The sequence below is a fragment of the Culicoides brevitarsis genome, chromosome 2 (genome assembly GCF_036172545.1).
Source record: "Culicoides brevitarsis isolate CSIRO-B50_1 chromosome 2, AGI_CSIRO_Cbre_v1, whole genome shotgun sequence".
Lineage (NCBI taxonomy): Eukaryota > Metazoa > Arthropoda > Insecta > Diptera > Ceratopogonidae > Culicoides > Culicoides brevitarsis.
The window spans coordinates 22,873,033-22,900,691 of NC_087086.1; the positions used below are offsets into that span (position 1 = coordinate 22,873,033).

General features: G+C 26.9%; 6 protein-coding genes across 8 annotated transcripts; 3 read left to right on the top strand and 3 right to left on the bottom strand.

Annotated features, from left to right (window-relative positions):
- Window positions 1-810: 810 nt before the first annotated feature.
- On the bottom strand, window positions 811-19,439 carry LOC134832829 (neurocalcin homolog). Of its 2 annotated transcripts, XM_063847013.1 has the most exons (6): window positions 19,079-19,439; window positions 2,710-2,720; window positions 2,221-2,310; window positions 2,041-2,159; window positions 1,779-1,967; window positions 811-1,721 (listed from the first exon to the last, which is right to left on the bottom strand). In XM_063847013.1, exons 3-6 carry the CDS (start codon window positions 2,288-2,290, stop codon window positions 1,527-1,529), a joined length of 573 nt encoding a protein of 190 aa, XP_063703083.1. In that variant the 5' UTR covers window positions 2,291-2,310; window positions 2,710-2,720; window positions 19,079-19,439; the 3' UTR covers window positions 811-1,526. The 2 variants fall into 2 exon arrangements, with proteins under 2 accessions (XP_063703083.1, XP_063703082.1); XM_063847012.1 differs by lacking the exon at window positions 2,710-2,720.
- Window positions 6,402-18,109, bottom strand: LOC134832830 (neuronal calcium sensor 2). 2 transcript variants are annotated; one of them, XM_063847014.1, is made up of 5 exons: window positions 17,946-18,109; window positions 11,233-11,397; window positions 7,288-7,431; window positions 7,040-7,168; window positions 6,402-6,980 (listed from the first exon to the last, which is right to left on the bottom strand). In XM_063847014.1, exons 2-5 carry the CDS (start codon window positions 11,341-11,343, stop codon window positions 6,804-6,806), a joined length of 561 nt encoding a protein of 186 aa, XP_063703084.1. In that variant the 5' UTR covers window positions 11,344-11,397; window positions 17,946-18,109; the 3' UTR covers window positions 6,402-6,803. The 2 variants fall into 2 exon arrangements, with proteins under 2 accessions (XP_063703084.1, XP_063703085.1); XM_063847015.1 differs by lacking the exon at window positions 17,946-18,109 and adding an exon at window positions 13,263-13,417.
- LOC134831662 (very long chain fatty acid elongase 4-like) lies at window positions 7,500-9,058 on the bottom strand. Its single transcript, XM_063845456.1, has 4 exons — window positions 8,870-9,058; window positions 8,619-8,809; window positions 8,263-8,515; window positions 7,500-8,178 (listed from the first exon to the last, which is right to left on the bottom strand). The coding sequence occupies exons 1-4, from the start codon at window positions 8,922-8,924 to the stop codon at window positions 7,766-7,768; spliced, it is 912 nt and encodes a 303-aa protein (XP_063701526.1). The 5' UTR covers window positions 8,925-9,058; the 3' UTR covers window positions 7,500-7,765.
- LOC134832359 (very long chain fatty acid elongase AAEL008004-like) lies at window positions 10,149-11,195 on the top strand (the record flags this gene model as incomplete). The annotated part of the gene is made up of 2 exons (XM_063846352.1): window positions 10,149-10,373; window positions 10,530-11,195. Coding segments are annotated over 2 exons (891 nt in total), but the record flags the coding sequence as incomplete, so codon positions are not given.
- On the top strand, window positions 14,976-17,773 carry LOC134828754 (uncharacterized). The gene is made up of 7 exons (XM_063841740.1): window positions 14,976-15,127; window positions 16,308-16,527; window positions 16,592-16,958; window positions 17,072-17,185; window positions 17,257-17,310; window positions 17,372-17,560; window positions 17,634-17,773. The coding sequence occupies exons 1-7, from the start codon at window positions 14,976-14,978 to the stop codon at window positions 17,771-17,773; spliced, it is 1,236 nt and encodes a 411-aa protein (XP_063697810.1).
- A 1,306-nt stretch (window positions 19,440-20,745) lies between the features above and the next one.
- LOC134828755 (putative uncharacterized protein DDB_G0282133) lies at window positions 20,746-27,307 on the top strand. Its single transcript, XM_063841742.1, has 4 exons — window positions 20,746-20,984; window positions 21,071-21,333; window positions 21,410-25,900; window positions 26,047-27,307. The coding sequence occupies exons 1-4, from the start codon at window positions 20,827-20,829 to the stop codon at window positions 27,018-27,020; spliced, it is 5,886 nt and encodes a 1,961-aa protein (XP_063697812.1). The 5' UTR covers window positions 20,746-20,826; the 3' UTR covers window positions 27,021-27,307.
- Window positions 27,308-27,659: the final 352 nt, after the last annotated feature.

Here is a 27,659-nt window from a genome sequence, read left to right on the forward strand (position 1 = left end):
AAATTCAAACATTTTTATAAGAGACCAATACAATATTCAAAAATGATTTTGGTTTCCTTCCACCCTATTCTTTGAGCAATTCAAAAGTGAAAAATCTAATATCGAGTATCTAAAAATAAAAAAGTAAATTTTGATAATATTTTAAAATTCAATATTTTCATACATTTTAATACTCTCAACAAAATCAAAATGTACATTTTTATTTAGTTTGTAAAATACTCGATATATATTCCACCTAATATTTAAAAGGTCTTACTGAAAAGGTTTTTGATTTTTGTATCGGCCCAAGTGGTTTTCAATATTACCATAAATTGTTCTTTAATATAGGTAATCTATTTTAAACATTATTTGTAATTATATAATATTTTACTTAATACATTTTACTTTAATTTATTGAACATAAACTTTGCAGTGCTGCTTCACTTTGATTAATAAATTCATCTTAAAAAATACATAAATTCTTTATATCTTTTTTGATATAAAATTTAATCCAATAAAATAAAGTATGTTAATATGTTCAGTGATTACTTTTTGTCAATAATTAAATTCTCAAATTTTAATTTTATACCAATATGGAAGAATAAAGAGAGCAACAAAATTAAAATAAATAATCGAAATAAATAAATGTAACTATCATTATATATAAATTATCTGTGAAAAACAAATATTAGGGCTACTACAGTTATCTCAATAGTTACAATGCAGTTCTTTTGAATTTTCGAGAGAACTTACTTTTAAGTTAATTTACAAAGAAGTTATTCACCAAGAATACTTCATTTACGAGATCTTTGAATTAGCCTTGGCTCTTGATTATATTTACCAAAAAAAAAAAAAAAAACAAAACAAACGAATACATATTTAGGTAGGTATATAAAAAATTTGTTATACTTTAAAAGACACAAAAACAAAATCAATTACTTACTTTAAGATATGTTGCAAAACCAATAAGATGAAAATTTAAAAAAAAGTATCTTAACTATGTTTTAGGAAGGAGCTCAATTTAAAGATTTAAGTTCTTTTCTATAATTATTTAGGATTTTACAATAGCTGTTTTGGATTGTTTTGGATTTCCACCTTTTTAATTTATAATGCGTACGCAGAGGTAACGATAACTCTTGATTTTTAAATATTTTATATGAATTTGATTTTTCAAATATGAATTGCCGAGTTATTGGAAATTTTTACTTAAAAGTTTATCTTTTTTCCTACATTTTTCAAACTCCGTAAAATCCAAAGCAATTGTACAATTATTGTAACAAACTTTTTTTCTTAATTTTTAGTGATGCATTTGAAGAAATTTGTGAGTATGAATACACCTATATATATATATTTATATATATTATATCATATATTATATATCACCTATATATATTTATGATATTATATACATATATATATTGTTTGTTTAGATATTATAATAATTACTGTAAGTAAATTGTGGTTCTTAGGAAAATTTAACGTATTGAATAATGCAAATAGGATAGGTATTTTTCGTTTTTAAAGTGCGAAATTGTTAATGAAATTGTTCACTGTGCCTGCGGATCGCATTGCAACAATCTAACAATTGACGGATCACTTTTGGCGCCTTCTATGAATTCTTCAAGACTTAGTTTGCCATCCTTATTTTTGTCCATCTGACGAAAAATTTTATCTGTTCTTTTTTCTGGTGTGCTTTCATCTTCTGGCATTTTCATAACGCTACCGACCATTTTATAAATTGCCTTTAATTTCAACTATATAATAACTTTACTTTTTTTATTATACAAATCAATACTTACAGTAACAATTTCAAGCATTTCCTGTCTTGATATGTATCCATTTCCATCTAAGTCATACATAGAAAAAGCCCATTTAAGTTTTTGCTCTAGTTTTCCTCGACTAGTAACACTGAGTGCACACAAAAATTCCCGAAAGTCAATAGTTCCATCTCCATTGGCATCAAATGTTCGAAATACATGCTCAGCAAACTAAATTTTTTTGAATGCCTTATTAAAAATTATCAAACTACATATGTATTTGTAATTTAGCTTCAAAACGTACCTTACTCGCATCGCCATAAGGAAAGAAATTTCCATATATTTTTTTGAATTCTTCTACAGACAAGTGTCCACTTGGACAGTCTTTAAGAAATCCCTTATACCATTCTTGAATTTCAGCATCTTAAAAGAATAAAGTATTAATAGACTGTGTTTATCTAATCATCGAAAAAAAAAATATTACCTGTGAATTCTGTATTTTGTTTTAGATCTTCAAGTACTTCCGGCTTTAACTTACTATTCTGCTTCCCCATTTTTAGTATATTTCTTCAATCTAAGTTAATTATATTGTATATTTAAATATATGTATATATTTCGTTAGAAATTTATTAATGGTCACAAAAGTTTTTGATTTGGAGCTCGAGAAATCTTTAATTACGATAATTGTAAGTTGAATAAATGGTTATGAATAAATACCGAAACTAGTGGTAAAAATAAAGTGTTTTTATTAAAAAATAAATGTTTTTAATGAACAATAAGAGTAATGAGGTGTTTTAACTAAAATTTATCGTAAATAAATAAATATTTTGTTTTCACAATCGCTTTAATAATTTGAATTTTCTTCGGTGTTCAAATAACAAAAAGTAATTAAACTACATATTTGAATTTTAAGAATTAATTCATCCTTCTCAAACGATCTGATATTCATCAAATATTTGAAATATTACAATACCATAGATGTACCTGAAATTAGAAAAATATTTTTTTTATTTTAGTATTTTAGCTGTAAAATTATATGGTAAATGATATAAAAATTAATCTAGTTTATATATATGTTCCACTATTAAGAGATAATAAGTATAATTGACTATGGCCTGCGTTTTTAAGTTTGGATTTTATATTTATTCATAATTTTGTTTTTCAATTAAACTTTACGGTAATATAATATATTTCTTCATATATATTTTAATGTTTATTTAATATAATATTAATAATTTTTCATTGAATATAGGTGTTATTACTACATAAATTATTTTTATACTTCATACATTTTTTTTGTAATTCTTAAATAATGAGTAATAAGATTAAATATAGTAGTATATAAATGTCAATAACAATATTTATTATAAAATATTGTAAGATAGGTACTGAGGTGAGTTTTCGAGAAAAGAGAATGAATAAAAGATATAGGCCATAAAAGTTTTAGGCCATCTAAAATGTATTGATGATGTTATTTTATTTTTTACAATTTTATCTATAAGACGAAACCTTTTTCAAATATTTAATTTTTTTAAATGAAATATGTAATAAATTAACTCAAAGATATAAATTAACAAAATGTTGTTTAAATAAATGCAGATAATATTATGCATACAATTTCAATAATTTTTAACAAATATTTGTTAGACTCTCCAAGCTATAGAACTTTTTATTAGTAGCTTTTAATGTATCTTTTGATGTGACTAGAATAGCTTTGTGTTATAATTCATGTGAATACTTAATTACTCAAAATTAAATTTAAATGTAAGGATTAGTTATCACGGACTTTTTAAAAGGCTTTATATCTAGTTGTTACATAGACGCTTTTGGTTCCCTAAAATGTTAAAGTTTTTATTCTTAATACTTAATATCTACATTAAAATTTTATTTGGTGCTTTAGTTTTTCATTGAAAATTATTAGTTTATCATTCAATACAAGCAATGCTGCTCAAACGTTATTATATGAATCAAGTTTTTGATGGTTATTGTATAAGAAATATTAGGAGAATAGAAAAATAATTTTTTGAATTTTTTTTTCAAGAAAATAGTCTTAATATTCATCACTTTGTGTTTAAAGATTGTGTTAGGTCAGTTTTATAGAGTTAACACATTGAACTCACTGGACGACAGTAATGACAAGCCTATTATTAAATAACCTATTTTGTCTATATTGTAGGATGTAGAAAATCAGTCTGATCTGAGATTTTCCACTTCCTATCATTATATTTCATCGTGATGCCCTCCAATGCTATTATATCTTATAAATTTAATAATTATACAATTCTATTTAGTTTTACAATTGTGCTTATGAAAAAAAAACTTTAAAAAATATAATTTGTTTAGTAAATCAGAAAATGACCAAATTGAATAATCCAATGATAATCTCTGATAACCCAATAATATATGCTAATATGTTAATGTTAAAGCATTAACGATAATAAAGATTATTTATTAGATAGTGCGACAAAAATCTCAACTTGTTTCGGCAAATAAAAAAATGTGTTGAATATGTTAGAGAACTAATATATATGAGCTTAATATAAAATATATATTTTTTTATTTTTGATTGAGCTGAAGACTTGTTATTCTGAGCAAAACCAAATTGATCATTTTAGATTTTAATTTACTTCTACTTCCGAGAAAATCGATTTACATGAGATTTCTGTCTGCTCTAAGTTGGGTTTAATTTTACAACAAATTTTAGGTTTTAAAAAGTTTTAAACAAATTTGGAATTCTTTTTTCTCTGTGACACTCTGAGGATATGCACATTTGGTAGTTTTGCGTAAAAACCGCAAAAAAAGCCGCTCGCGATCAACAATCATGATCCGAAATGACCGATTTGATTTTGCTCAGTATGATAAGCCTAATCAAGAACACCAAAGCTCATTTCAATCGAAGACTACTCCCAAAATAGGTAATAATAAAAAAACCTGCCCATATAACCATAATTTACTAAGGCAGATTTTTAGCATAAATTCCGTAGGAATTTTTTTCTCAATATCATATTGGGGATAAAATTTTAAATTTTCGTTACAACGCTCAAAAAATTTTGAACATTTTGTCTATGAGCTTCAATTTTTGTCAAGTTTGTTACAGTAAAATTGTGTTTAGTTGTTTTAATATAACTCATTTTTTGAAACATGTTGCGTAAGAATTTAGAAGCTTGGTTGTTTTTATATAATTTCATTAAGATATGATTTCCTTAAGAAACTAATTAGTAATTGATTATTATAGTATATTTAGTATAAAAATAGTAAGAAAACACTAATGAACAGATTTCTAAACATCTTTAACGATATTATGAAAATAATAAATTTGAAATGAATTTTTGATAGTTTTTCAATTTTTTTGCAGAGCACAGAAGAAGCTTTTTTTAAAAATGAAATTTTTAAACAAAAAAAAGATTCCTTCAAAAGATTTCAAAAGTAAATCAGGAAATTTATCAAATCGAGCTACATATTATTAATGGTTCAGTACGTATATTAACATAAATGTGCTTTTCACGTATTTTGAGTTTTATAAAATACTCGAAAAAGCAAAATTATATCTATTGTCAGTGGCAGATTTACTTGCAATCGGACATAAGACTACTGGGCCTTTTTCAACAATTTAGAGGCCTATTTTAAAGAGTTCTACAGAATGCTCGGTCGAAGTTGCAGCCTTAGTAGCCTACCTGTAAATCCGTTACTTTCTATTATATTGAATTTTTATAGAAAAATTTAGAATTTCTAACTTGGAAATCAGTGTGATAGAAATTCAGAAACTATAACAATCATTTTTTAATTGACTTTTATGCTGCTTCTAGTAAAAATGAGACAAAGTGCTTTGTTACTGTTTTTTTATAAATATTATTTCAAATAAAATTAGTTTAAATTGAATATTTGAAAGTGAAATAAGAAAATCACGGTGCATTCAAAATCATTCATCGCTTCCATCATGATTTTTTTCTGATATATTTTTTCCATCATAATTGAGTTTTTTGATGAATGTTTTTTACTTTTATGATATATTTTAACGATTAATGATGATTTTAACGATGATTTTAACGATAAATCGAACAATCCATCTTATAACTTAAACACGTTCGATGAAATTTTTTTGGAAAAAATTATTGATGTCCATCAATGAACAATCTTGAATGCACCCATTTTTAATTTTTTGTCCAATCCGTTATATTGTTAAAGTGTAGACTTAGTACTTTCGCTAACATTAAGATGGTTTAATTTTTAAGTTGCATCAAGTTGCATGTTGAAATAATTATATTTCTTATATCTTAATTATATTAAATTTATATTTATGATATATTTAATAAGTTCTTATTTGCTATTCATTTTTTTTTTGGTAATTAATTTCGTATTTAGTCAATCTATATAAATCAATGAGAGAAAAGATTTCTTAAACAAAATAATTTTAAATAATTAAAGGAATGCAATCTGTACGTTCATTTTTTTCTTTAATATTTTTGTACCATTTGGTTTTTGAATACATTGGAATATTTTTGATATTAATATTGTTTTTATATCTTTTTGTATCTTTCGCTCTACAGTCTGCGGTATCAAATTGAATAATCACTGTTTAAAAGTTTGTAAAATAACATTTACTTTGTAATTAATTTTGAAGGAAAAATAAAAGGAATATTTATTAGTATTTTTATTCGCCTAATTTCAAGTAAATCATTCAAGTAAACCATTTAATATTAAGAATCCAATATAATAATTTATATAGAAATACAATTTTAAAGCTATACCTAATTTAAATATAAAACTATAAATTAATTTTTAAAAAACAATTCGAATTATGTATGTAATTATTATTGAGGTTCCTTGTTATTTTGTATCAAAAAATGTTTTAAGATAAACTACTCTTGTTGTTTGTGCTTTCGATTAACCAAACATTGAAGCCTTTTTTTAAACCTAATGATTATCTGCTCTGAAGAATATAGTTTGGATTCATTAACTATTTGTGGCAGTACACTTTCACGGATTTTGAAAATTCAAATGTATTATAATTTTAGGTAATTGATTTTCTTTAAGGTTTGTGTATATAATAATTCAATGTAAAATGGCTTAAGGAGCCAACATTTTTGAAAGTTCTTCATCTTGTAGACATCCTTTTAAAAACTCATCTTGCGTCAACTGCCCGTCATTATTTTCATCCATTTTAGCAAAAATATTTTTTGCACGTTCTTCTGCAGAATCAGCTGGTTTATTAGATGAACAAGCACCTAACATGTCATAAATTGCCTACAATAATTAATTTTCATTAATAAAAAAAACTTTCGAAATTGAAATAAAATACCAACCTGTACAATTTTAGTCATTTCTTGAATATCTATTACACCATTGCCATCAACATCGTACATTCTAAATGCCCATTTTAATTTTTCTTCTGGCGTTCCACTCGACGTGACATCTATTGCTAACAAAAATTCCTATAAGCATATAAGATTATCGAAATTTTTTTTTTGTTTTTTAACACTTATTATATTGAAATATGAAAAGGATAAGAAGTGCATGAGTTTTGTATTAAATTTGCTTTTGTCACAATTACCTTAAAGTCAATATATCCATTTTTGTCCATATCAAATGTTCTAAACACATGATCACAAAATTCTTCTGCATTTCCGGAAGGAAAAAACATTTTGTACATATCAACAAATTTCGCTGGTGTTAATCGACCATTAGGACAATCTTGCTAACAAACAAAAAAAAAACAAGAAAAATTAATTTACAGTTCAACAACATTTTTCTTTTTCAAAATATATTTTATTTGTAAAATATATTTACATTTGGACCATCATAACGCATTCTGACACATTATCTAACCGATATTGTTGTCATAAAGTTTGATTTAATAATAATAATAATATATTTTATTGTCGTGTTCTTCATATTTGTACAATTTTTCTACGGACTAAATAAAAGTTTGATTTACATTGTCGGAAGGATACTTTTAATGTTTTACAAAATGATTTTACCTTTCATGATAAGAAAAGAACTAAATTTTAAAATAAAGGCAAGTGATGATTTTAATTTTTCTTTTTATGAGTTTTTTGAAAATTTTCTATATTATTATTATTTTTATCTTTGTCTTCATTTTCAATTTGCAAACTTCCACAAATGGCTATTTTTTTAGCCAACATATTAAAATTATTTTTATGGCCATAGCTTTTAACGTAAAAATTCAAAAACAATGCTAAATTAATTCCAGTTTCTATGCATAATAAAGCAATTATATTTTTATTAAAGTTGCATGCAAACCATAACGCGACTGTGTTGTATGTTATTATTACTATAAGCTGAAAGATTTGAAGTAAAGTCAAATGCTTTTTCCACCACAAATACTTTTTAAAAGATGGTCCTAGTGATGAAACAAAGTAGTAAAAATACATGACCATGTGAACTGTCATATTACAAAGGCCTACAACCATGATCTCTAAACCTGTTTTAAATTCAAGGTAATCTTATTAATTATTTTGATTTTTTGTTGAAACGATAATTATTTTTTTATCTTATTTATCTGTACCTGAATAATATTTTGCTACAATCCATAGAACGGCAGCAGCGGCAGTATGATGTTGCACGTGCAACAATGTGACATGATTCTGTTTTTTTGTCAAGACAAAAAATACAGTATCAAGTAAATCAAGAAATTTGTTCATTGTTCCATGCCAATAAGCTCGGTATGTTTCATTGCGAAAACGAATTCGTTCTGTTTCAGTAACATTTGTGCATCCAAAATTAAGGAAATTCGGGATAAACTGCTTTTCGGTTAACATCTAGGGTTCATTAAATATCACTATAAATCGATACTTGTTCATATCTTAATGCATGACAGAAATTTTTAGTTTTGCTCTGTATTTTATCAGAGGTTTTACTCACCTCTTTAATAATCCACCAATTATAGTAGACTTGACAAGCGTTGTACAGTATAATGATAATACGCAATTTATATGGATCTCGATTATTCATCCACTTTGGACCCAAAAATAAAACAAAAGTAATATAAAACAACAGAATAGACGCAACTGGAATTGGTGAGCCAAACAACGGCCATGAATCAATTAGAGGACCTGCGAACATAATATAAATATCATCAGATCAAAAAAACAATCTGTGAATAAACATATTACTAGTTCCGACACTCAGCCTTTCGAAAGACTCAATCCATGAGTAAACTCGTGACATATTTTAAACAATTATTTTTATATTTATTGTAATACACAACTATCATCTACTCTTTACCAAAAACTCAATATAACTAACACAATAATTTTTTGATCATTTATTACTATCTCAAAATTTGGAACCAGTTTCATCAAATTCCATTAACAAAGTCTTAAGGTAGAGATAAAAGGTAAAGGTAAAGGTAGATATAAATTGTTTAGTGCTTCAAACCTAACATTTTCAAAACTGATAAGTTGAAAGTGATAAGTTGAAAGTGATAAGTTGATAAGCTGTAAGTGACTTGCACTTTAAATAGATTGGTAATGCATTAGGCAAATGCAATTTTCAAAAATGTAGAACACAGAACATTAGAATGAAAACATATAATTATTGAAAAATTGTCAATAATTTTTAAGTAAAATTTGCCTACTTTTACATAAATATTTTTTGAATTTTGTGTTTGATTCTATAATTTTAAAAGTTATTTAAATGCATAAAGTTATGCAGAAGGTACATACTTAAGAGTGATAGTGCAAGTTTTACACTCAAACCTAAAAGACGGGCAAAGTCACCAGCACAATTTGCAGTATTGTATTATAATAGTAAATAAACTAAAATATGGCGAAAATTTTATTACATTTACCTATACACAAAACTTTTACTTTACTAGAAATTGGCATTGAATGCGTGTATTTAGTTGTTGATTCCTTGTTAAAAACAACTTTTGATGGGTAGAACTAAATCTACGGATTAATTTATGTTTTCAATGTAATTTTTATCAAGAGATACATATTTCAAACAAATAATATTACGTTAAATGTTGAAGTATACATGTATATATATTTTTTTTTTTTTTGAGTTGAAGTTTGAAGGGAATAGTTGGATCCCTGCGAAAATAAAAGGGTAAATCTAACAAACCAAGCATTACAAAACTCGTTATAATAATTTCAATGTCAAAATATCGTACAGGTTGAAATATCATTTATATGGTAATACATTATATATGAACGTATATGAATTAGATTCGCAAAAGTAACTTTTCGGCAACGTACATCAATTGTGTTTAATTATTATTTATGAATTTACTCTCTTGCACTTCAAGTTAGTTTGTCAAAACCTTTTGAACGTGCTGCAGGTTTAAAAATATATAATATAATGGGCTCATTTCTCGCCTTCTTAACAGAATTGAACGATCGACTTAAAGTGGGAAGCAGTAAGTTAATGTTTTAAAAAAAACACTTTTTAAAAATAAACAATACATTTAATGTTACATTTGAAGGTCCTCTTCTTGATACTTGGCCACTGTTTGGGTCACCTGTACCAATAACAGTTATTCTAATTTCTTATGCTTTCTTCGTGTTGTATTTAGGGCCAAATTACATGCGTAATCGTGCTCCATTTAATTTGAAATACATGATTATTTTATATAACACTTTTCAAGTTTATTATAACTTCTGGCTTATTAGTCAAGTGAGTAAAGTGAATTTAAAATAGCTTTAAATGAAACTAAACACTATTTTTCAGTTTTTATTGAAAATGCAAGTGTTTATTTAATTTTGGATATTAATATTAGGTTTCATTTGAGGCGGTTTAACTATATAAAATATAATTATTGTTCGTATATTGTTACAGATGGTCATGCATAAGCAATTTATGAAACATATGGTTCGTTTTGGTTGTGTTAATGGATTAACTGACGAGGAAACGAAACATTTTGGAGATACTGTATCACTGGCTCTTTGGCATGCCACGATAGACAGAGTTTTTGATTTGTTCGACACAGTATTTTTCGTTCTTAACAAAAAGCAAAGTCATGTTACATTTCTCCATGTTTATCATCATATAAGTGTAGTGGCTATTTTATGGACTGCTTCAAAATATTTCCAAGGGCTAGAATTCGGTATTGTCGGCATATGCAACATATTCGTTCACATGATAATGTACTTTTATTATCTTGTTGCTGCACTAGGGCCACAATTCAGAAAATTTTTATGGTGGAAAAGATATTTGACTACACTTCAAATAATACAGTTTCTTATAATTTTGTTTTATATGCTAGGTTCTCTTTGGCTGTCATGTAACTTTAGAAAAAATGTCATATATGTAATAATTGCAGAGACTATTATCAATCTGGTATTATTTTTGCATTTTTATAGAAAAGCATACAAAAAAGATATTACTCAAGTCATGATGAAAAAAATATCTATTTGTGGAAGCGCACAAATTGATCAAAATTATGATATAAATGGAAATTATGATGAAAAGTTAGAATTAAGCAAAAAACATATATGAAAAAATGATTAAATATCTAATTTATTGGGCATCTTACCTTAAACCCTTTGTACCACTCTTTTATTGTTTGCTCATCATATCGAGTGTGTGATTTAAGAAAGTCCATGTCCTCTTTAGTAAGACGATCTTTGCTTCCAAAACAACCCATTTTTTGTATATTTTATGTTGATTTGAGATCTTTAAATATGTTTCTTGTTTAACTCTAGAAAAAAAATCAAATTAGATAGATAAAAAACGTTTTAAAAATGTGCTAGCAATAGCTAAAATGAAACATAAACATGTTTCAATAAAAATGTGATTTAAATTGTGAATGAAAACGAAATTTAATTATCAAAATTTAGTTTAAAATATAAGTACGTCCATATTTAAAATGTATCTTTTGTATTGCTGTTTAGAATTCTAAATAAATTTTTCTTGTTAGAGAACAAAGAAGAAGTTATGTTAAAAAACTATTCACAGGTTATAATTTTTAGCTGGGATCATCTTTAAGACTCATTTTAATAATTTTATTTTTTTAAACCAAAACAATTACCAAGCGTACGTTGTTTTATAAGTTAAGAAAATTAAGAAGTTTTTTAATTTGAATAATAGGCGAATTCACATGTGAAATTTTTCGTAGCAGTACTGTACTCATTATATTAATTAATTAAATGGATAATATTTTTAGCGCAATAAATTCCGTTGCGTGCTTTTTATCAGTTTATTTGGAGTTCTTATAAGGTATATGTAGATAAATATCATAGTAACCAAAAACAGATAAATGTGGCAAATTACTCTGCTTTATGCTTGCTTGCTATGTGTACTGAAAAAAGTACCTATGTACCTATATTTTTTTATTCTTTGAAAGAAAAAGTATTTTTGGTCTTTCCATTTTTCAAACTCAAACAGAAATTAAATCATAATAAAAAAAATATAAAAAATAAATGATTTAAATTTTTTAAAGATCGGATATTAAATTTAAACATAATTTTTTTATTGTTTATACCCATTTACCTAATATATTTTTGGATATTAATTTATATTTTGATTTAAAATATGCTTTTCATGTTTATTTACAGGGCTTCATAAATAAATTAATAGGTAAATAAAAATAGGAGCAACAGAAATAAGTTTTGTAAATAGGATATTTTTCAAATTTTTAGAACTATTTGGAAGCATTTCTGACTGTGCGTAAAAAACGTAAAAAACGGTGCGTAAAAAATTTTAAAATAAAAACTTTGAATGTTGACTTTTTTTTCGCCACACGTATACTTTTCTCTTATTTTGCAATAAAAAATTACATATCACTCGTTAAAAATTAAATTTAAAAAAAATGGTTCAAATTCGGAAATCTCACTTAATTTGTTTAAAATTTAAACATCCATTACGCAAAATACTTTTGTTTTTGTTGTATTTGCCTTATCAAGACGAACAATTTGAGAAAAACATAAAGTAAATGAAAATTTGTTTTCAATAAAAATACAAATAAATACATTCGGACTTTCTTAAATGACAAAGACTGTTTTTTCTAGGTTTGTTCCAAACAGTGCAAGAATGTTTCATTATAGCAAAAAGTTAAAAATAGAATTTTAGTACGAGACAGCTTTCTATATAGCACTTGCATTTAAGAGAGTATATTTATTACCAATATAAAGAGTAGTCACTCATCATGAGAGTAAGAATACATTTTACACACGCATGTTCATGAACACTGATAAGACAAAACGACACAAACACTACATCGAAAAAAGCTCAGGTAAATCACTTGTTACACACGAACGAAAAAATCCGAATTGTACGTATGATCCTGAGTTTATTGATGTCTTAAATTGACAAAAAGTACAAACGATGAAATTTGAACCAAATTTCGAAAAACTAAATATTTATACGCAAGTATTTTGTTGTCCTTGATAAAAATTAACTAGTGAAGGTTGAAATACAAACGTATGAAAATTAATTCCAGAATTTTTTTTTCTCCAAATTAAACACCGACCGAGTTATCGACCGCTTATGAGCAGAACGAAATTAGCTTTCATATGATGCTAACTACACAACGATTTTTATTCACTTATTATCGAAAGGATATACCTTTTCTTTACTCTTGCTCTTTTTTTATAACACAGCTATAATTGTTATTTCTGATTATTTTTACTCTATTTATTATGCTATGTATTTATTTATATACACAATACATTGAGGTACACACTTTCCGATTAATGATATTATTTCGACCATCCAAATCAAGTGAAATCAACTCGCAGACTAAAGTTAGGAAATCAAAAGTAGGTAAAAACATACGGTTGTAATTATTTTTCTTTGTGAGATACCGAATCGTACACATTCGTGTCGAATCCAGAACTTGCATTCATACTCCGTTCTGTATTACATACATATAAATTTGATGCGCGATGAGAATTCGTAAATCAAATAAAAAAGCACCAAGCTTTTACTTGTCTGCTGTATAGTAATCCATACTTATGAGTACGTAATATTTTATGATTATTGTTGTATGTATATCAAAAGTAGGGAAAGCGTGAGCAAGCTTTAGAAAACTTAACCTTTCGGGTAGTTATGAAGCATGCGCTGTCAATGGTATAAGATAAAATACACCTCTTGTATAAATAAACTTTTATGCTATTTATTCATATTTATAAATTATATAAAAATATATTTTAATCAGAAAATGCTTTATAGATGTATGTATTTCTTATATTTTTTAAATTCTAAACATTTTTTAGATACATGTATATTTTTTGTGATTATATATTTTATGGAGTAATTCAAACTTTTATTGATGATTGATTTTTTATTTGATTTTTATCAAATTACATCAAAAATGTCCATTTATTTTATGTAGATATAACGAATATTTAATCTTTTAATCTGTTAATGATTTCATACAGTGCATTTCTACTAAAAATGTCATATTTTGGAAAAAAGGGTTTAAAAATAGCTACAATATTTTGGTTTAAAAATGTTGAAAATGTTATTTGAGACGCATAAAAAAATATTTGCCCTAAAATAATACAATAAAAGAATGATGCTTACATATTAGAATAATATATAAATAATAAAAAATCTCAAATGTTTTATTACAGCAAATTTGGATAAATACACTGTGTGATATAAATAAATATACTGGAACGAATGGAATCACATTAAAGTAATAAATACAAAAAAAAAGAAATTATTTAGACAGCTAAATCATTTGAAAGCTTCATAGTGAAAAGGTGGAAAACTGAAGCGTGGTGTCAGAAAAACATTATAAGTAGTAAAATATTTAAAGAAAAAAGATTTTGAATAAAAAGGTAAAACTTATATTTAACTGTTATTTCTTAAAATCGGCTATTACTTTAATAATAAAACACATGAAATATAATTTATGTGTTGCAAGAACTTATCTTTTTTCTCGTTTATTCCCCTTATTTTATATTCTTATTCTTCCAATTTTTAGTTTTTTTTTTTTGAATTTTCAAACAATTTTAAAGCGTATTTGTAATACTATAATTACAAATAACTAAATGAATACTTTTTTTGATACAAAAAATTAATAAGATATTTTTAAAATATATTCTCCAAAATATTTTTGGAAAATGAAAATTAAGTCAAAACAATAACTCAATAACAAAATTATACAATTTAGTTCAAAATTGAACAAGAAAACTTCCAATAAAAAAGTTTAAAAAAAATCTGTATAGAAATTATTTATCGAAAATTTAAAGCAACACAAAAATTTGAAATAAAAAACTTTTATATATAGCAGATAAAACTTGGTCTTTGGTGAAAAGATAAACCCTAATAATGGTGAAAGTTAAACCCTATCTCCTATTATTTTTACGTGTCGGGGTTTTATCAGCCATTTTTACAATGGCCTCCTGGACTTATGATGTTTCAAAAACAATGATGCGCACATTTTGGGAAAGACCAGATTCATTTACTGTTGATACACTAAAGTAAGTTACATTGTTTAAAGAACACATAAAGTTCAAAGCAAGATTACCGTAATCTACATAATGCTAAGAGAAAAAAAACCGTTAAAATTCAAATGAAACGAAAAAATGTAGATAAATTAAGAGAAGGCTAATTTTGAAATTAAGAGATGAATTTGAAATTAATTTCTCTTAAATTTTTAATATTTTTAAATATTTTTTTAAACAAATTTTAGTTGGATTTTTAAATGTTTTTGACACAAAAATGATAATTTTAAAATAAAAATACATAAAAGTACAAAATTAGTTGAAATTTCAAATATTTTAGTTAAAAATTTTCAAAAATTAGAATTTGAAACAAAAAAATGTTAAGAGAACGAATTTTGACTTCCATTTTCGTTAAGAGAACAGATTTTTAAATTCTCATAGCATTATGTAGATTACGGTATATGATCTTTCGTTTTTACATCGTATATTCAAAAGGCTAATGTGATAAATCACATATACGCACTTTTTGGGAAGATTAAGTTAAAAATGAGAGCTTTTTGTAAGCTAGCACATCAGTTGCAAAGCTAAATTTCTAAGTTTCATTTTTTGGAATCAAAACATTGAATAAAACTTTGATATTAGATGGCTTTGAAAATTGCGTTTTGTGTATAAAGTTGGGGCATATGTACGATTTATCACAGTAGCTCTTCATAACACTGACAGACACGAAGACCTCAATGTGTCTCCAAAATGCCCACTCATACCGAGACACTTTGCATTTAAAATTCAAAAGGATTTCAGGTATCTTTCACAAGGAGAGTAGATAGAATTCATAAATCAGGGGTTTATGGCCAAAGTATTGGTCCAAATCTCTAAGTGTTATATATTTTTGGATTCGTCAGACAACCAATATTTTTGCCAAAAATCCCCGATTTATAAACAAATTCTATCTACTATCCTTGTGAGAAATATCTGAAATCCTTTTAAACTTCAAATACAAAGTGTCTCGGACGCCAACGTGCTAGAGATCTGAAACGTCTAGGTGCCTACTTTCATATTCAGCTAGAATTGGTGAGACTCTTCGTGCCTGTCAGTATAATTATTATTATAATTAATTACCTACCTAATATAGTTTATTATCAATTTATTTTTTATTAGTTTTATGTTATAAACTTATAAGTTATTTTAATAAGAAATTGAAAATTATAAATCTAAGCCTTCATTGGAACACAACATTTCCTGGAATCACTGTATGCCAAGTTTTTAATGGTGAAAGAAACTGGGAATTAAATGAAAAATATTATGGAGAAGATCGAGATAAGCGATTAGACGATTTTATTATTGACATAACATATTTTAGTGGTACTTGTTATTCTTGCGAACTTTGTCAACAGGACCTAGATTGCCCTAAGAACTTTAGTGAGTTACTTTCGAAGGTTCGTTATAATTTTAGTTCAATCTTACAACTTAAATCATAAAATTTGTTTCACGAATTTGCAGTTTCGTTCTATATGTGAAAATATGATAACAAATTGCACGTGGAACGAAATCGACTTTGATTGTTGCAAAATGTTTTTGCCTTTAGAGACGGAATTCGGAATTTGTTATACTATCAATTCTAGAAATACAAAGCCGTCAGCTTCAAATATACTTGCAAGTAATCGTAAAACTGGACCCGGACATTTAAAATTTGCACTATTAGAAGACGTACAAATATTTATACATCCTCCAAACGAAGTGCCTCATGCATTTCAAGACCGAGAAATTAAACAAACTGTTCTATGGGGATCTAAAAAAGATATCATTCTTAAAACTGAAGATATCATTGATCCCGAAAAGGCTTCAGTTTCGTGTTACAAGCCAAAAGGTAGGTCTGAAATAATAATTTCTATCCGAAGTTTATTAAAAATAAAATAAATACTTAATTATTATTATACTTTTAAAAATAATTTCAAAAAATAACAATAGAAACAATTTTAGATTTTAGTCTATATGAAACATATACATCCTCTACTTGTGCAATAGCTTGTCATATTGAAGCACAAATTTTTTATTGTAATTGTACACATCATTTTATGCCGCATAGTGAAAATGGTAAATTCTATACAGCAGGTATTCATTAAAAAATTACAATATTATATTAATATTTTTTGAACAAATTTCAGATAAATTTGCTATATGTACTTTTGAAGGATTAATGTGTTTGACACAACATTTTGGTAATTTCGACAACTTAGGTATATAAAAATATTTTTTTTAATTAAAATTATATTCAACTAGCTGATATTTCGAAACATCGCAAAGAATGCAAATGCGCACCTTCATGCGAATCGATTATGCTAACAACAGTTCAAGAACTAGAAGAAGAACAAGCTAGTGAATTGGGAAGCATTATTAAAATTTCTCAAATGCAACTCTCGACTTTGAGGTATATCAAAAGAAGTACAAAGTCAATTTTAAGTTTTATTAGTAAGTATACAATGCTTATTTATTAAAATTACTTATATATACGGTTTGAATATATTTTGTAATTTTTTTATAGTTTCGTTTGGTGGTCTGATTGGTTTGATATATGGCATAAGTTTTCTAAGCATGGTCGAGTATTTTGAACTACTTTTGACTTTTTTTTCAAAGAAAATTAGATCATTTTTTTGTGTATTTATAAAAAAGAAGAAAAAATGACGTATTTATTGTTAAACTAACATTTTTAAATAAGATGAAAATAAAATTGATGAAAGAACATGAAAAAAAAAACAAAGTTTTCTCTTATTATTTTTAAAGTCCTCAATTAAAATTTAAAAGTAAATAATTTTTTTTATTTATTTCAAGGAGATGCTAGAACAAGCTTTCTTACCTTTTTGTTTGCAATGGTGTTGTATTTTGATGAATTGTGTCCTATAAATCTCCAAAATCTGGATAATCCATAATCGGTACTTGTTACTAATTTGTATTTGTAAGAATATTATTGCTCAAAATAAATGTAAACCATTCACGCCAATGCCTTACTTTTTTCTTCAATTTATACATGTATATTATTATTATATAAAACTAGACGAAAACTTTATATGATGATAAAACGTTCATATTATTATTTCATTTGAATATTTATTATTCATAATTACATACATAGAAATATAATTTTTACAACGTTTTATAAGTGTTCGTACAGATGAAAAACATTAAAAAGTTTTGATGAATAACACCGATGAACATAAAAAAAGAAATTATATAAAAATTCTCTCCTGAAAACATTTTTATATTATATATAAATATTATTAGGTATATAATTATATTATATTATATATTTTAGATAATGTAATTTAAAATTTATTTAAACGATGTGAGGTTAATGAAATGAGTTTTAATACGATAAGATGTTATTTCAAGATCATGCTTAAATTACCGTGAAAATTGACCACAATTGTTGGAAGTTTTAGAATTTTTATTTTTACCCCTCGTTTTTTTTGTTTGTTTCAAAAATGAAGCACCGGAAAAAAGTATTTTATTTAATTTAGAGCGACTATATGGTTTTAGGATTTTAGGTTATTGGATTTTCGTATAGATTTTATACAATGTTATTACATATTTTTTTTGCTGTATTTGGAGTGTGTATGATTAATAATTAATTTTTTTACTAATAAACAAACATAATAACTTTCGACAATTATAATATTTATTCGTAAAAGAAATACTTAAGATATACTCGAGCTATGATAAAAAGTATATATTTACATTTTAGTTTAATTTAGCTATATCGATGTTTACAAAAATAAAATATTTCTATAAGAAGTTTGTTATATAAATCTATGCGGGCGACAGGTAGATTTCATATTTTTTTATTCTTTTATAAATACATTTTTTGACCAAAGTATTAGTGGTTTTTTATATATATATATTTATATATTATTAGCAAAATAATAATTTTAATATTATCTTTATATCATTTACGTGATTTCTTAAACAGTTGATATTATTATATACTATCACCTTTATAATCGATGAGTTTTATTTCGTTTCTTGATTTAAGAGATTCTGACGCCACCTTCTCCTTTTAATGTCAAAATTTTGTTTGAATTTATCACCTATCACTATTAAACGATTTAATTTTCAGTTATTATTATATTTCTTTTTTTTGTTTTCTTCACTTAATTTTTATCTCTTCTCATTACACAAAGCAAATTATTTTTATCTAAAGTTTTCATTGTATACACACTAAGTAATCAATTGGATAACAAAAGCTTAAAATCCTGCGTTTATCTTTTTTTTTTAAATTAAATATCAAATGGTACTTTTTCAAAATATTGCATGGATATTTTGCGTTTGTATTATTTTTTTTTCTTTTTTTTTCAATTGAAAACCAGAATAGATTGTATGCTAGGTAATTTTACAAAGAGGTGTACAAAAAGGTGTTCACCACACATTGAAATACGTATACCTATTTGTTTTTGTTGAAGATCCATCAAAATATTTACATTATTATAAAAAAAAAAAAACTTTTAATACCTATACTTTATATGACCAAAGGTTAAATTCCTTCAGGATGATGATTCATGATTCCTTTTTTTTCTCTAGGAAATAATGATTTTTTTCCACTACAGTTGTGACGGATGGGAATGTGGGTATCGCACTTTACAGTCTAAGTGCTCATAGATTATCAATACAAAACAATTAAACAGAGCTTAAACTGCTTTCTACTCTTGCTTTAATGATATTGATTCGACTTAAGGAAGTTCTTAAAAACATTGGCTTTTTCTTGTAAAAAAGCAATATAGTATTTTGCTTTTCACTAACTGCTTTTGCTCAATTCAATTTTTTATTGCCTTTCCATTTGTTCGTTCAATTTTTGGATAAATATACTTGAAATGTGAATAAAGTAAAATATTTTAATTTTTTACCCATTTTTTGTATAAAAAACCATAAAAATTTTGGAAGCAAAATAACGATTTAAATATGGTAATGGCAAACGCTAAAGATTTTTCAAATTATAATATGTCTTCCACAACCGTAAGTATGAATTATTCCGCTTTGAAAATGAATTTTGAATATTTCTACGCAGCCAATTTTTACCTTTTTGTGTTACTTGACACGTCCAAGCCGCTTTTATTTTTCGGCTCCTTCTTATTCAAGTCTCTGTAGTTTTTATGTGATAGTTAAACGATCAAACTCTTACTTACAAATTTACCAAAATAATATAATACTTTTCTGCGTAAAAATAACTATGAACGATATTTTTCATTTATATTTTTGTAAAACAAAATAATTTCGAAAACGTTTATTTTAAACTTTTGCTAAGTAGTATAATTTAAATAATTAACACTAATAGTGTTATAAAGATGAGTTCAAAGATTTTCATCATTGTTGTAGAAACTTAGTTCAATTTTGTGTGTATTAAGTGCATATATGGAACTCAAATATTGTGTATGAATACAGAAAAATGGCGATGATGTTTTTATGTTGTGATTCTAAAAAAATAATTTGGCATTCTGTTCCAAACAAAAATATTCATGTTAAAAATGCGCTTTTTAAAATACAAAAACTTTGAAATATGTTGAATCAATAAGAATCAGAATCTATAAATTGAAAGTGCAATAGATAAAAAAAAACTATGTAAATAATATTTTTTGTACAGATTTGTAAAAGTGTTTACAAATATATGTAGTGAAAAAACAAAATTTCTAAACAACTTTTATTTTCAATGGATAAAAGAAAACTTAAATAAAATATTTAAATTTAAAATGGCACCAACAAATAAAAAAACACAAGGAAGGCAAACCAATAATTCCCTATCTTCAATGACAGAACATATAGTGATAAATCCGCAAAACACTGGTAGTACATCAGAGCCACCACGGAAGAAAAAATCTGTTACCAATAACAAAAAAATAACTGAAGTGTAATAATTTTCTTTTACATAATAATACATACAAATACTTTAAATTTACGCATTTATATTATGTTTATTTTGATTTATTTTTGTAGATTCGCAGAAACAGATGAAGTTTTACAAATTGGAATGCACAAAGTCCTAGAGCACGTCAAAAACCATGATGATGCTTGGCCTTTTATGGATCCTGTGGATGAGGATATTGCGCCGCGATACTATTCAATTATTCGACGTCCGATGGACTTACAAAAAATGGAAGAAAAACTAGATAATGCCGAGTATAATTCGTACACAGAGTTTAAAAATGACTTTAAACTTATTGTGAATAATTGTCGTTTGTATAATGGACAAAATAATGGTAACATCAATATAATAAAAAAAAAACACATTTATTGATTATATAAATAATGACTATTCTTCATTGTTTATTACAGAATACACTGATATGGTTAACAACCTGCAAATAGCTTTTGAAAAAGCTACAAGAAAATATTTTGATCATAATTCTTCTGATGAAGAGACATTTATTGATTATATAAATAATGACTATTCTTCATTGTTTATTACAGAATACACTGATATGGTTAACAACCTGCAAATAGCTTTTGAAAAAGCTACAAGAAAATATTTTGATCATAATTCTTCTGATGAAGAGACATTTTTTGATTTCCTTGATGTGAAGAACGATGCGTTTCATGAAAAAGTTTTAAGCGAAAAAATCAAAAACAAAAAGTTGTTGCAACTAGATATAGAACCGAAAAGTGATTATTTTCAAATGAAAAATAAGCAGACATTGAAAAACGATGAAAACAATCATGTTAAAGAAAAAAAGCGAATAGATAATGCAAAAAATAAATTTGATCAAATTAAAATTTGTGAAAGTGTTTCTCCAAAAAAAGAAGTAGAAATAACTTCTTATAACAGGAACAATGATGATCCAAAATTTGTTTTTGACAACATTGAGAGCTCCTTAAAGAGGAAAGATAAGAAAAAAATCATAAAAGCAATAAAGAAAAAACACAAGACAAAAGATAAAATAAAGAGTAAAATCAGAAAAGAGAGAGGAAGACCAAAGGGATCACATAAAAATGTTGACAAAGTTAAAAGCGTACAAAATAAAGATGACAACGCAATGATTTATGAAGCCGAGCTAGAATCAGATCAAGAAGAAACATCAGATAAGAGGCGAAAAAAAGCTATGTATAAACTCATAAAAAAAGACAAAGAAAAGAAATCAAAATATAAAGATATTTCAAAAATATTTAAGAAACATTCTAAAGATGAACTCTTAGAGTGCACATTATCTCTTTTGGAAAATGAACAAAATCTCGTTACAGGATACGATAAAAAGAATAAACAGTCAAATATCAAGAAAATAACGGATCAAGCTGATGACAGACAAAAAGATCAGAAAAGTAAGAAAAAATCTAAAAAGAAAAATAAAGACGATCCTTCAGAAAAACGAAAACCAGGAAGACCAAAATTAAAACATGATCAACAATATTTCAAAAACAATGAGGCCATTGACTATAAAAAGAAAAAAGAGCAAACATTTAAAAAATACGAAAATGAAATCATAAGAAACTGTACTACTGTGAACAGAAGTGAAAATTCTGATAAAAAACTAAATGAAGTAGAATTTAAGACCGCTTTAGATCTTGAAGACGAACCTCCTGGGCAATCCTTCACTTCTGACATTATTGATAAGTATGACCTGATCAAACAAAGACGTCGTCAAAAGCAAAACATAGAGGCAGCTTATTCCAATAACATTCCTGTGAACAAAAGTGCAAGTAAAAGTTCTGAGTCTGAAGATGAAATGACAAACATTAAAATGGAAGACAAAAAAAAGTATAAATCAGAAGATTTGCTTAAAAACTTGTCACATAAAGAATCCAAAAACCAAAGGTTACAAGATACAATTGAGAAATTAAAGAAAAAAAGCAAAAAAAATAAAAAAGAAAATGCGCTTTTGGATGAAATCTTTAAAATAAAACCAGGAAAACCAATAGACGATGAAAAATCAATTTATAAGAAAATACGAGAAACATATGGAGCCACCAAAAATCATGATTCACAAAAAATTGTATCTGAAAGAGAACAAAAAAATGTATGTGAATATGACTTTATCGATGATTATGTTGCCCCAATTAGTCAAAAAGAAAATTCAATGGAATCAAAATTAGGTGCTGATGATAAATCTTTCAGTAATAAGTATCATAAGAAAAAAGAACATATTCATTCAGAAAAATTCAAAAACAACACTAAATTGAACAAATCACATAATCATAATGCTAGTAAAAAACAAGAAAAAAATAATTTGGAAGCTTTGGAACTTGAAACCGAGCAGACACTCAAAGATATCAATAAATGGCTTGAATTAACTCCGCATATGTCTGAATTTGGGTCAGCTAACAGCTCTCCATCACGATATATCATTGATGAGTTAGATACAGTTCCAACACGAACTGACGATTTTATTCGTACGGTACCAATTTTACAAGAGAATCAAGAAAATGACCAACATTTGAATAGTCAATTCGATGCACTGAAAAATGAGACAAAAATAGGCTTAATTGACCAAACTGCGAGCAATAAACATATTAAAAATTCCTCTCTAATAAGTGAACAAAAGCTTTCAAAAATGAACGTCAAAGAGTTAAAATCAAGAAAATCAACAAAATTATTAAACTACGTTCCAACTAGAAAACGAGAGCTCCATAGAAATATTGATCGGTTACAACCAGGAAAATCAAAAGGAAACCTTCTTAATGCTGTTAGCACTACAAAAAGGAATGAAATTGATGTAAAGACGGATATTATTGCTTCGAAAGTAAAAGAGGTTAAAAATTCATTGATAGTTGAAACTAACGAAAGCGGTCCAAAACTTAGCTTGGGAACAGTATTGGATTCTGAAGGATTTGGTATTATACAGCAACACAATTTTCAAGATGAAAAACTTTTGATAGAAGATAATTGTGAAAAGTCAAATGATTTTGTAAGTATAAACGAACAGAGCGATAAAACACAGTGGGGAGAAGTTAAAACGAATGACGATTCCATAAATAAGCAATGTAGTAAATCTAATAAATTAGAGGAGGTGAACGATAAGAAAAATGATGAACCAAAACCGAATTTAAGTGCCTGGTTTAAAGCATTCGGCATACCAAAAAAAACATCAAACGTCACTTTGAATGCTTCAAAAGATGGAACATACACAGATCCCGGACTTAGTGTAACAAATAATTTTAGTCAACCTGCTATGCGTCAACGGAAATCAAGTACAGGAAGTACGACTTCAGAACTGTCATCTGTTAGTCAAGATCCAGATAGTCCTCGAATTACAATAGACGAATCTTATAATGCTTCTTATAAGTCCCCATTGCAATTGCCAATAGTATGTTCCGGTAGTTCTCCCAAACCTGGTAGTTTCTCTCCTAAACAGCAATCTACATCAAATTATGAGATTAATGGCCCCATAAAAGTTGGGTTTTATCAGGACACTACCAAATGTAGTCCCGATAAAAGCCCAAGAGAAAACGCAAACACAACTCAACAGTATTCTACGTCCCATCGACCACTGTCAAATCCAACGTCTTTGCAACCTAGTTTTTCATATTATACTAAAACAGATTGTTCTCAATCTCAATCTACTACCACAAATTCATTCGTTGACACATGCCAAAAACCATCAGAGCATCAAACGCAAAGTACTTCTAATTATAATAGTAACAATCCTAGCTCTCCTTATCAAAGTGAACCAATGTCGCCTTATTTACAAAGTCCAAACTCACCTTACACACACCAATCTAGTCAAACCGCTATACATCAGTACCCAGGACCGATAATAGAACCACAAAAAACACCGTACTCTTTAACTACAACGCATAAAAATACAATTGACCCTCATTCTGAAAAGGAGATGAGTAATAATGAAAAAGAAAGTACACAACCTCCCACATGTAGCACGCCACAGTTTTTGCCTCACTTTAAACAATCCAATGAAATTAGAACAAGATCAGAGCCAGAGCCTTCAGGCAATGTTAATTTAAATTCATTAAACAATTACAACACTCCTTCTACAAATGAAATTTCTAATATAAAAGATTGTTCTAATGATCAAAACACGTGGTCGCATCAAGGGTTATATGGATCGGCACATGACAAAAACTTGTTTCCTTTATCGTTATCGAACACCGTTCTTAATAGTCAAAATCAATCTCAATCTGATTCTAACGTGACTCAAAGTAACACCGAAAACTTGTGCAATAATCAACCTTATGGTTTGTTCGACTTTGACATTCGTCAGAAGAAATCAATTGATTGTATCAACTCCACAACACTTTCAGCAAGTGACCCCATTGCATTAGTTTCAAAAAATCAAGATACAATGCGGAAACAGCAACCAATATCATCATCAAGTTCATTTGAATCTAAATCGTCAGACTACACAAATGCTGGTTCAGATCGGTCAAAAAGAAATGAAACCTTTGTCACGCATGAAAACAAAAATTCAAATTCTTGTTTGACATTCGGAAATCAAAACAGACCACAATCTAAATCTAATATATCTCATTCAAATGTACATCAACAACAAAATATGTATGGCAATAATAGAACAAATTATATGGAATCAGGTGTTGTTGATTTAAAATCATCCACAATACCACAAACCAGTCTATCTAAATCATTAGAAGGAACAAGTCACTTCAACTCATATGGGAACAGTTATGGGGGTCATGGACAGCAACACCCAAGTCAATCAGCCGATTTTGCGATGACAGCGTCTCCACAGCATAGCATAAGATACACAGATTTGTCGAGACAAACTCCAACATCTCATCAACATCAACAAATGGATGCATATAAAAATTCAGCTTATATTCGAAATTTCGCATCGATGATGGCTGAAATGGGGATGCCATGTAAGTATTGATTAACTTTTGAAATCGATATTTTTCCGAATATTTTTTAGATCCTATTATTTTTCAAGTAAAAAATCTTGTTTCTTTCTTGTAAAACATTACGTAGAAACTATACTTATTGATATTTTTCGTTATATATGAAATAGCAACAACACAAAATCCTTATTCACAATCAATGGCTCATCAATTTGTAAAATCTTTTCATCAAGCAACAACAGCTGCTTTACAACAGTTTTTACCTGGTACTTCAATGACAACAACGGCATATAGCAAAAATAGTCGAGATGGAGAAATTCGTTCTGCTTCCTCAAAAATATTTCCATCTGTATCGCAACAAACAGTAATTTCACAATATATTGGTGGTAACAGCACCAACCAAGCATCTTTAACATCGCAACAACAACAGCATATGGCAACATATCAGCAAAAATTTTCTGAAGCAGCAAATATATCTCAAACTCCTTGCTTGCCGCAAGGAAATATTATAGATATAAAACATTCTACCAGCAAAAAGTCTGTTAAGTCTGGCTTAAAGAAAAACAAGCAAGCTTCTCAATTACCATCTACAATATCTCAGTCAGATAATATTTTAAATCCAGGAATAAATCATGGAGGAAGCACGTACCAATCACAAACTTCTGCACATAATTTTTCTTCGTATGTTCCTAATATGGCTGGAAAAAGTTCTGACAGTGTATCAAATTCCGTTGGCAAAGTTGGTAGTAGTGCAGGGTCTGGAAGTTCAGGAAGTGCTTTTAACTTTACTACAACAAGCTCGCTAACGCTTCCAGGACCACCTGGTATGGTGTACGGTGAGCCACCAAGCTACTTAGAAGACTTTCGTGGGTCTTCAAATCCATACTATCCAATACCAACATCAACAAACCATAGAAATCCTACAGATATAACTTCCGAAAAAAACCCAGCAACTACATCAACGGTTTCGACACCCTATCACCAGTTTTTGCAACATCCAACTACGCGCTCAGGATATCCCTTTATGAATCCGTCGTTTGATCCCCAACAATGGAATCTAAGAGATGATCAGTTAAGGGCACAAATGATGTTAGCTAGTAATCCCTATTCCCAATCTGGATTTCCAAGACATTTATGGGGCTAGGCTTTAAAATTTGTTTTAAAAAAATATGTCGCTTTTTAGTTCTTCTCTTTTACGTAATACGAACGAAGTTACGAAGTAATATAACATGTACTAAACAGTATATTAATATGGAGATTTTTTCATTTGTTTTTTTCTTTTAACTATTTTATCATACTTAACAATACCAAATCACAAAATTATAATTGTTTTTTTTTCCAATATTTATACAAAAGAAAAACAAAGCTGAGAATAAAATATTTTTGTTCACAGCGTGAAAAATGTAGAAATAGCTGTAGTAAATGATATTGTAAAATGATACAAAAAATGTTTATAAAAAAGCAAAAAATCAATATATGTTAAACAATATAAATAATATTAGTATTAATTGTATTATACGAAAAACATGAAAAAGTACAACTTTCGAAAAATATGATACACATAATTCTGTTAAATGCATGTAAGAAATACATAAAAATAATTTTAAAAATAAAATGTTTTTTAATATAAAATATAAAATTAATTATATTAGGTATGTGTAACAATAAAGGATAGTGGTGTAAGTATGTATGTTATAAATTGTAAAGCCGCTTAAAAACCTGTCAAAGTACTAAGAATCCATTATTTAACACCTTTCAGAACCCTCTTAAGTTTTTTTTTTAA

Excerpts from the sequence above, each read along its gene's own strand:
- LOC134831662 (XM_063845456.1), bottom strand. The coding sequence starts at position 8,924 with ATGTCACGAGTTTACTCATGGATTGAGTCTTTCGAAAGGCTGAGTGTC. Across the intron at positions 8,810-8,869 it reads AAGGCTGAGTGTCGGAACTA|GTCCTCTAATTGATTCATGG; the intron begins GTAATATGTTTA and ends TTATGTTCGCAG. Across the intron at positions 8,179-8,262 it reads TGTAGCAAAATATTATTCAG|GTTTAGAGATCATGGTTGTA; the intron begins GTACAGATAAAT and ends AATTTAAAACAG.
- LOC134832829 (XM_063847012.1), bottom strand. The coding sequence starts at position 2,290 with ATGGGGAAGCAGAATAGTAAGTTAAAGCCGGAAGTACTTGAAGATCTA. Across the intron at positions 2,160-2,220 it reads ACAAAATACAGAATTCACAG|ATGCTGAAATTCAAGAATGG; the intron begins GTAATATTTTTT and ends TATTCTTTTAAG. Across the intron at positions 1,968-2,040 it reads CTTATGGCGATGCGAGTAAG|TTTGCTGAGCATGTATTTCG; the intron begins GTACGTTTTGAA and ends AAAAAAATTTAG.
- LOC134828754 (XM_063841740.1), top strand. The coding sequence starts at position 14,976 with ATGGTGAAAGTTAAACCCTATCTCCTATTATTTTTACGTGTCGGGGTT. Across the intron at positions 16,528-16,591 it reads TTAGTGAGTTACTTTCGAAG|TTTCGTTCTATATGTGAAAA; the intron begins GTTCGTTATAAT and ends ACGAATTTGCAG. Across the intron at positions 17,561-17,633 it reads GTCAATTTTAAGTTTTATTA|TTTCGTTTGGTGGTCTGATT; the intron begins GTAAGTATACAA and ends ATTTTTTTATAG.
- LOC134828755 (XM_063841742.1), top strand. The coding sequence starts at position 20,827 with ATGGCACCAACAAATAAAAAAACACAAGGAAGGCAAACCAATAATTCC. Across the intron at positions 20,985-21,070 it reads AACAAAAAAATAACTGAAGT|ATTCGCAGAAACAGATGAAG; the intron begins GTAATAATTTTC and ends TTATTTTTGTAG. Across the intron at positions 21,334-21,409 it reads GTATAATGGACAAAATAATG|AATACACTGATATGGTTAAC; the intron begins GTAACATCAATA and ends TGTTTATTACAG.
- LOC134832830 (XM_063847014.1), bottom strand. The coding sequence starts at position 11,343 with ATGGGTTGTTTTGGAAGCAAAGATCGTCTTACTAAAGAGGACATGGAC. Across the intron at positions 7,432-11,232 it reads AGTGGTACAAAGGGTTTAAG|CAAGATTGTCCTAATGGTCG; the intron begins GTAAGATGCCCA and ends TTTGTTTGTTAG. Across the intron at positions 7,169-7,287 it reads ATGGATATATTGACTTTAAG|GAATTTTTGTTAGCAATAGA; the intron begins GTAATTGTGACA and ends ATATGCTTATAG.